This window comes from Cannabis sativa, chromosome 6, assembly GCF_029168945.1.
Source record: "Cannabis sativa cultivar Pink pepper isolate KNU-18-1 chromosome 6, ASM2916894v1, whole genome shotgun sequence".
Lineage (NCBI taxonomy): Eukaryota > Viridiplantae > Streptophyta > Magnoliopsida > Rosales > Cannabaceae > Cannabis > Cannabis sativa.
The window spans coordinates 64,046,200-64,055,238 of NC_083606.1; the positions used below are offsets into that span (position 1 = coordinate 64,046,200).

Below are 9,039 nucleotides of genomic sequence, written 5' to 3' on the forward strand. Positions count from 1 at the left end.
CCCAGCGCCCAGATTGACATTTTGTCAACCTGGGCTGTTTCCAATCCAATTAAGCAAAAAGTGTTCCGAGCATTTTTACTGTCATAAAAAATAACAAAGATTCAAGTAAACTCGAGGAGAAAACCACAAACCCGACTCCCTAGAAACAGGGCCCAGTGCCCAAGTTGACTTGGTGCTGGGCCTAACGTCCAGGTTGACAATCCATCTGGGACGCTGCCTTCAATTATTCAAATGCCAAATCCAATGCAACCATTTTGGCATGGTTAAAAACGGGAAAGGAGATCTCATCCTTAAGTTTAGAAACCTTGAAAGTATTAAAAACAGAATCCCGAGAGCTCAGTTTAAAGAGCCCAATGCCCAGGTCAAAAAATAGCATGGTTCGTTGGGTTCTACTTATCTAAATTTGATGTCATTTCGACCGTCAGTCTAGTTTTTCACAAGTGAAATGATCCATGAAGTCAGAACAATCAAATTCACAACTTCAATTTTTTGGAAAATTGACTCACTCGAAAATCAGAAGTTTCAAGTCTTCCGTTTCCCCAAAATAGCAACATCTCAAGAACTAGTAACCAGCTTTGCTAGAACTTATAAATAGACTAAGTGGTGTCCAACTATCACTTAGGCATCTCAAAGGACATCCATTGGACATTTCTACACTTATACAACGTCCATGTTGATGTCAGATGTCAACCTGAGCGCTGGGATGTCAACTTGTGCACTGGATGGCAACCTAGTCGCTAGTACCTGAACCACTTTTAGTAAAACAACTATAACTCACTCAATTTTTATCTGATTGACGTGATTCAACTTGCATTTTGAAGCTATTTAAACTTTCTATCAAGTCATGTCTCACATCCCAGTTGCAATTCTAAAGATATCACCGTCAAAATTCACCCCAAGGGAGTTACAAAAATAAGCTCCGAGTAACCCGCAATGGGACCCGCCGGGCACAAAAATTGACCATCCCCACCAAAAGCTAATTTTCACTTATCATCAACTGTGAAAATAACTTATTTTTATTTTTCTTCTATTTTTGTGGGCCTCCTTCACCTATAAAAGGAAAACTCCCTTAGCTCATTTTTCACATATAGAAAACTACCCACAAGGTCAGAGCTTCTCTCTATAGAGTTTGGAGTTTCTGATACTTAGTCTATTGCTGCAATCACCATTTCGTGAGAAATAAAAACTCGAAATAGATGTAGCCCTATTACTATCGCAATATAGGGGTGAACTACTATAAATTATGTGTGTCTCTTTAAATTATTTATCTTAAATTTATTAATAATCTCGCTAATCTAGCGAGCTGATGTTGACCACTTTTCATCGTCAACAGAAGAAGAAAGAAAAAAAAAAAGAGAGAATTTTTTTATTATTTTTAAATATTTTAAATTATTTTTTTAATTATTTAAATTATTAATATTAGGTGGACCAATAAAATAACCTTTTAATAAATGTGAAGTTTAGGAAAAGATTTGCCAAAAAATAAAATTTAGAGACCAATTTGCAAAAAATTATATATTTTGAGGACGATTTTGCAAAACAAAAAAAAATTGGAATGGAAACTAACTTGCCAACAATTTAGGAATAAAAATCGTCTCTCTCAAAGTTTCCTATCTCTCCTCTATCTCTTTAATGAGCAAATGACACGTATCATTTTGTCTGAAGAATCACTTGATACAACTTTTCATTAATCCCGTCTGTATAGATTAGTTAATAGCTATTTCAAAAAAAAAAAAATTCCTAAAAAATAGCAAAAAAATAAATTAGTTTTTTTTTTTTGAGAATAATCACTGTTATTATAAATTGAAATCATTTACAACAACAGAGAAAATAGGATAGGGTATTTCTCCTATCCAAGAAATGTCATCATCCAACCCTAAAGCAAATTTAGCTAGCCCATGAGCTGCTTGATTAGCAGTGTTCTTAACATGGGATACTAAAACACCAGGGAAAAAGGATAAAAGACAACGAACATCAAAAATAATGTCTGAAAAACTAGATAAGTCACTTGTAGCAGAATTCAAAGCAGTGGAAACTCTCAATGCATCTGTTTCAATATGAGTTATAGATTGTTGTAATTGAGATGCCCAATTGAGAGCATGAAAAAGTGATTTTGCTTCCATCTCATCCGATCGAAAACTGCCTTGAACCACCTTTGAAAAAGCAGCCACAACCATGCTTTCATGGTCTCGAATTATAGCTCCAATGCCTAATTTTTTCTGCTCTATATTTGTAGCTGCATCAACATTAAGTTTGAAGCCATTTAGTGTAGGAGGAGACCATGGAACTTGATGTTGCTAACCAGAATTCATTGTTGACTGTTGGAGATTTGTCGAGTCTGCAACAGGTACTGGTTTGGGAGCTGTGTTGGCTCAGCTGAAGTCATTATAGAACCTTGTGGTATAGGAAATGATAGAGGTGCTATGTCATGATGTCCCACCATGAAAAACTTTGTTCCTGTTTGTCCAAATACCCCATAAAAGGCATATAAAAAGCTCAAATCCTCTTGATTATACACCCCTGCAAGATATAGCAGATAGTCACCCTTATACATTGATTGAGCTTTGTGAAAATCAATCACAAACTTAGACTCTTTCCAGACTGCCTTAGCATGTTGACACCCAAAAAGCGCATGTCCTATGGACTCCCAATTCAATGTGCGAAGAGAACAAGCAGCTGCATCTATGATTTTCTTTTTAAAAAGTGCAGTAGCAGTGAGAAGAATGTTTTGGAGGACTTTCCAAGCGAAGAGACGTATTTTAGGTGGCAATTTAAGACTCCAAAAATACTTGCACCAGTCACGGTTAGCATCTGAACTGGAAGAAACAAGTTGATCTTCCAAGGAAGTGGCCAAGTGGAATCCTGATTTCACATTATAAATACCATTTGAGGAGTGATGCCATATTAGTCTATCATTGCCAGCAAAAAAACTCAATGGAATTGTTAGAATTTTATCAACATCAATCGACATAAAAAACTGATGTAGTAGATCTATGTTCCATTCCTGATTGTCTGTGATGAGAGCTGAAACCAGCATGTTTGGAGGCCAGTAAAACTCACTGGTTTGAAGTTGGTCTGGCTGGGAATCCAAGGATCTAAACCAGAAGCAATATGAAAGCCATTACCCACTTTAAAACGCAATCCCTTAATGAGCAATTCACGTCCCCAACATATACTTTGCCAAGTGTAGGAAGGGGAATGACCAATGTTAGCATCCAAAAAGGAGGTTGTGGAAAAATATCTATGTTTGAGAATCGACTCAATAATGAATCGGCATATCAAAAATCCGCCACGCTTGCTTGGCCAAGAGCGCTTGATTAAAATTTACAAACGAATGGAAACCCATACCTCCTTCATGCTTAGACTTACATAATGAGGTCCACCGTTTCCAATGAATTTTTGTACCATTTTGATTAGTGCCCCACCAAAAATTGGCCATCATACTCTCCAATTGGGTACAAAACTTCTTGGTGAGTTTGAAGCAACTCATAGCATAGGTTGGAATTGATTGTACCACTGCTTTAAGAAGCACTTCTTTCCCTCCAATCGAAAAAAAAATGTTCATTCCAAGAGTGGAGGAGTTTCCAAACTTTTTCTTTGATACTACTGAACAATTCTTGCTTATCTCTTCCTGAATAAGAGGGAAACCCCAAATACCTCTCATGACAATCCGTGATGGGCATATGAAGTGTTTGAGCAAAAAAGTTTTGAGTAGCAACAGAAGTATTGGGAGAGAAAGACATCACCGATTTATCATTATTGAGAACTTGTCCCGAGGCTTTGTGATAAACATCAAGAGCTTGTTTGATGGCTAAAGCAGATTGATCTGTGGCTTGACAAAATAAGAGACTATCATCAGCGAAGAGAAGGTGTGAGACCGATGGAGTAGTACGCGTGATACATAGCCCTTTCAAATGCCTTTGAGATTCTTCAAATTGTAGTAGACGTGAAAGACCCTCAGAACAAATAAGAAATAGATATGGGGATAATGGATCTCCCTGTCGTAAACCTCGGGAAGGTTGGACATGACCAACAACTTCTCCATTGAGTGAGAAAGAGAAAGAACTTGTAGTAATACAGTTCATAATCAAAGTCACCCACCATGGAGCAAAACCCATTTTAAACATGACCGCTTCAAGGTATTTCCATTCAACCCTGTCAAAGGCCTTACTCATATCCAATTTGAGTGTCGAATATCCAATTCTTCCTTGAGTCTTATGCCTAATGTGATGGATAAGCTCAAAAGCAACCAAAATATTATCAGTAATGAGTCTGTTGGAGAGGAAAGCAGATTGTGTTTCAGAAATCACAAATGGAAGGACTTTCTGGAATCTAAGCACAATAGTCTTTGAGATAAGTTTGTAGATGACATTACACAAACTTATAGGACGATAGTCATGCATATCCGAAGGGTTGGCCACTTTCGGTATCAAGGTTATGATAGACTTATTCAATTTCGACATATCCTAACCATCATTTAGAACACCAAGCACAACTTGTGTAACAGAGTTTCCAACTATATTCCAATAATTTTAGTAGAACATAGCGGACATTCCATCACTTCCAGGACTTTTATCGGGGCTCATAGACTGCAACGCTGCAAAAACTTCAGCACTTGAAAATGGTTCCACAAGTGACTGGTTCATTGTTGAAGTAATTGTTGAAGGAATTGCATTTAACAATTGTTGTAGAGATTCTCAATGAATTCCCTCTGTAGCAAATAAACTTGAATAATAGGAGCAAATCACATCTGTTAATTCATCCTTATTGCTAACAGTCATACCAAGATGATTTTTTAACGATTTGATGGAGTTCTTAGCCTTCCTTGAAGAGGCATGGGCATGAAAAAATTTAGTATTCTGATCCCCACATTGCAGCCAGTCCACCCGTGATCTTTGATGCCAATATTCTTCCTCCTTTGCTAAAAGTTCATCAAGGATAGCCTCTAATTGTTGTAGTCGATTCACACCAGCAAGTGTGCGGACAGCAGCATCATTTAATGCTGCCACTGATTTCTGCATCTTTGAAATGTCTCTCCTCATCGTGCCAAATTTGTGAGTGTGCCATTGCTGAAGTGCATCAGTGCAGGAGGCAAGGTTGAGTTGAAATTGATTAATATCACTTGAAGGAATAGCTGACCAATTATCACGGATAATGACAGCAGCTTCCTCTTCCTTAAGCCACATTTTTTCAAAACAAAACCTTGTCTTTTTTGGCAATTTTCTCCTTGTTTGTATTGATAGCCAAGACGTCAACAGCTATAGCTCGATGGTCCGAAGAAAAGAAATCCAATTGTGTAGTTGTTAAAGGTTGAAAGTTGGTGTTCCAAGAATCATTTGTAAAACATCAATCCAAACGTTCCTTAATTGTATCCACCTTGTGTCGACCTTTAATCCAAGTGAAAGGGTCACCAGTAAAAGGTAACTCATGTAAATGACAATGATCCAACACATGACGAAACTCATCCATTTGTTGTTCACTTCGCAAACTCCCCCCTTGTTTATTATGGTTATAAAGGATTTCATTGAAATCCCCTATGACCATCCAAGGAAGCAAAGGAGCCATGTCTTTGAGTCTTTTAAGAAGAGTCCAAGTATGTACGCGATTTTGAGTAGCAGGAGCCCCATAAAAAGCAGAAAAGTGCCAACTTGAACCATTAGGGAAACCCATATAACAGTCAAAAACATTGGAATTAAAGTTTTGCAAAGTTACAACAACATCATCTTTCCATAACAACATTAAACCACCACTAAGACCAACTCTAGGAACCTCTAGACCATTACTAAAATGTAAAAGATTACGAAAACGGGAAATTGAATTACAAGCTAATTTAGTTTCCATTACAAACAACACAGAGGGGGTTTGCTCTTTGACAAGCAAACGGAGTTTCCGGACAGCACTCGGGTTCCCCAAACCACGAGCGTTCCAACTAACTATTTTCATGGCTGCTTGCGGGACTGCAAACCAGTTGCCGCTGTATTGTCGTTAGCACCAGCAAAATCCATGTAATTGGGAGAAACTGGGTGGTGTTCATCACCTTCAACTGACAAGGCTGAAGTGAAGTCATTCAGTATAGTTCCTCTGCATCTCTTCAAAGTTTGTCTCAGTGAAAGACCATCACTATGTCTCTTAACTTGTACATTCGGATGCAAATTTTCTTTCTCAATCATGAAGTCAGTAGCAGCAGGGATGGAAGGAGGGGCATCTGTCATTGTAAATAAAGTTGAGCGTGTTGACATGTGAGGCTTGTTTGTAACAGAAGCCAACTGGCTAGGCGGGGGATAAGTTGCAAATGTGTTGTTGGAAAATGATGCTGATATTGCAGGGATAAAAATGGAGGTAAGATCTGTGAAATTATTGGTAGAGTCTTAAGCCAAGAGTGGTGCTTTTCCACGGTTATAATTGATCCCAGCCGAATGTTGAGAGATGCTAGCATTATGATTGAGGGTGGAAGGCTTAAAAATAACAGATGGTGATGAAGAAGTAAGAGGTGTTGAATCAACAATTTGTGCAGGAACATTAACACCCACATTGGTAACCGCATCCTTGATTGCATTTTGCTGAGAGGATTCACCTTCCAATAGTTGTCTTGGCAGAGACAGACCACGCGATTGCAATTGTGGAATTGCAGAAGTGAGTCCTTTTTTTGCAAGTCGAGTCAATAATGGCCACACATCAACTTTAGAGAAATCGGTTCTGTACCGATCATAACTTTAGTGTGGAAGGGGAGATCCTTTAATGAAAGGCTGATACTCAAGGGCAGGTTCTTCTCCATTATCCAATTGCTCAAGATAAACTTGACACTTATTATATGGATGGCCAATTTTGCCACACTCCATACAGTATTTCGGCAAGCGCTCGTATCGGAAATCCACCCAAAACTTATCTTGAACATGAGTTAGGGAAATCATGCGACCTCTCTTTAGAGGTTTAGAAACATCAATTTTGACTCGGATACGCAAAAAAGGTCCCCAACCCTCATTAAGTGAATCCTCAAACACATCAATATACTCCCCAATAATGTTACCAAGAACAATAGCCAAGGATTTAGTCTTACTTAGGAAAGGAAGACGATAAACTTGCACCCAGAAGGGAGTGAACTTGAGATCTTCAGAAGTGAAATTCTTTCCAATTTCAGGAGAATGCAGAACAATATGGTGATTTTGGAAATGGTAAGGTTCACGATGAAGCACACGAATTTTATCCCCCTCACATCCGAATGTAAGCATGAACATTTCAGACGATTCAGAAACTTTAACAGGGTACCTCCCATCCCAATGCTCAGCCATCTGGTTTTGCAAAGTAGACAGCCACACTTTCTTCTTTGTAAGGATCTTTGCATACAGAACTGTGTCAACGGAAAGCGAAGGTGGAATAGCTTCTAAATCATGAAATTCAAACACAGACTCCTCATCTTCAGTTAGAGTAATTTTTGCCTTCATCTTACTGGTGAGCGGATCCATGACTAACGAAAAAAGCACAATGGTGAGATGATGGATATGAAAAAACAGGGCAAAGGATTGAAACTACAAGGAAGAATCAGGTAGTTAAATGGAGAAAATAATTTATAACTGAAGGAAACTGCTAAGAAACTGTAAGTTTCTGGGTAAAATTTTGAAAAAAACCGTTAAAACCCATAAGGGACATCAACTGCCACATAGCACAACAAGCGGGCAGACTCTCCTAATGGTGGTAAGATTTCGTAAGAACTTAGTTTATTTATATTAAAATGTCAAAAATCTTCTTGTCGATAAATAAAAACTTATTATTATAAAATTTATGCATATATATATTTGCTAACTAATCTGTGCGTTTTAAACTTGTTATTTAGTATTAATATTGAATTATTGATTTTTGAAAATATTGTATTAATTGTTTAAATTTAAAATAAATTTATGGAGACAATATAACAATGAAAATTTATAATGCAAAATTTTACATATTTTTTTCCATCTTCTTTTACTTAATATTTTACAATAAAATTTATTATTTGAGATCGCTAAATTTATTTTACACCAATAATAAAGGAGAAATTTTCTAACTAAAAAATAAATAATATGGAAATACTTTTTCAAAAATATCAAGAAACAAATTTGACTAAAAATGAATTAACCAATAATATTAGAAACAAGAATGACATAATATGTTCAAAGAATATACTTTAATATTTATTTTAATAAATTAAATAATATATCAAATCAATCTAAATAAAAGAATTAATAAAAAAATATATAAATAAAATAAATTTAGTTTAATAATTATTGATTTATTAATTTAATTTTATATATGATGGGAGGTGGAAATAAAGGGATGTAATTGAATATTTGACTTCTTTTAGAAAACAATATAAATATTGTAAGTAGTGTATATTTTTCCTATTTTCTTTTGAAAGTAGAATAAAAAGGAGTTTTTAAGTGTTATTGCTGTCAAAAAATTGTCGTGAAACAAAGTATAGTGTGTTGGGTTTTATGTCCTAAATAAAACTCCATTTCAATGTAATCCATTTTATTCAACATCAATAAAGAAACAAAAGTATTTTTTTTCATTCATTTGTGTATGTTTTGGTTCACCTTATCAATTGCTTGTCTATTTGATTTATAAATTCATCCGAAACCCTTTTCACATACTTGATCCTGTTTATTGTGTTGTCAACACATTGGAAAGTAAACATGACTTAAGAATAAACATTCCTAGATTTATCAGAACACGGGGTTTTACTGATATGACAATCTACAACAGAGTTTACTTGCATTTGGAGAACTCCTATGTTCTTTCCAGAGCATTGGTTAAAGTAAAGCTCAGGTTGGGTGCATGGAGTATGCATCGGAAGGGACCGATATTGAACTTTGACATAGATTTATTAAACTTACTGTAATATCTATTCAAGTCAATATCGCCTAGTTGATCCTAGATCAAATGATCTTAATCCTGATATGATTAGGCTCAATCTCAAGAGTGTTATTCGTGTTCTTTGATTTGTTAGTTAAGCCTACTTTTGGGTCAGGGTGATACGTACATTTTGGGAACACGGTAGTGCAA

The 9,039-nt window shown here is 36.2% G+C and overlaps 1 protein-coding gene across 1 annotated transcript; it reads right to left on the minus strand.

Moving 5' to 3' along the window:
- Window positions 1–4,697: 4,697 nt before the first annotated feature.
- On the minus strand, window positions 4,698–5,186 carry LOC115695398 (uncharacterized). Its single transcript, XM_030622464.1, has one exon. It carries the CDS (start codon window positions 5,184–5,186, stop codon window positions 4,698–4,700), a length of 489 nt encoding a protein of 162 aa, XP_030478324.1.
- Window positions 5,187–9,039: the final 3,853 nt, after the last annotated feature.

Bases quoted from the DNA above. Each gene is read 5' to 3' on its own strand.
- LOC115695398 (XM_030622464.1), bottom strand. From the start codon at position 5,186: ATGTGGCTTAAGGAAGAGGAAGCTGCTGTCATTATCCGTGATAATTGG.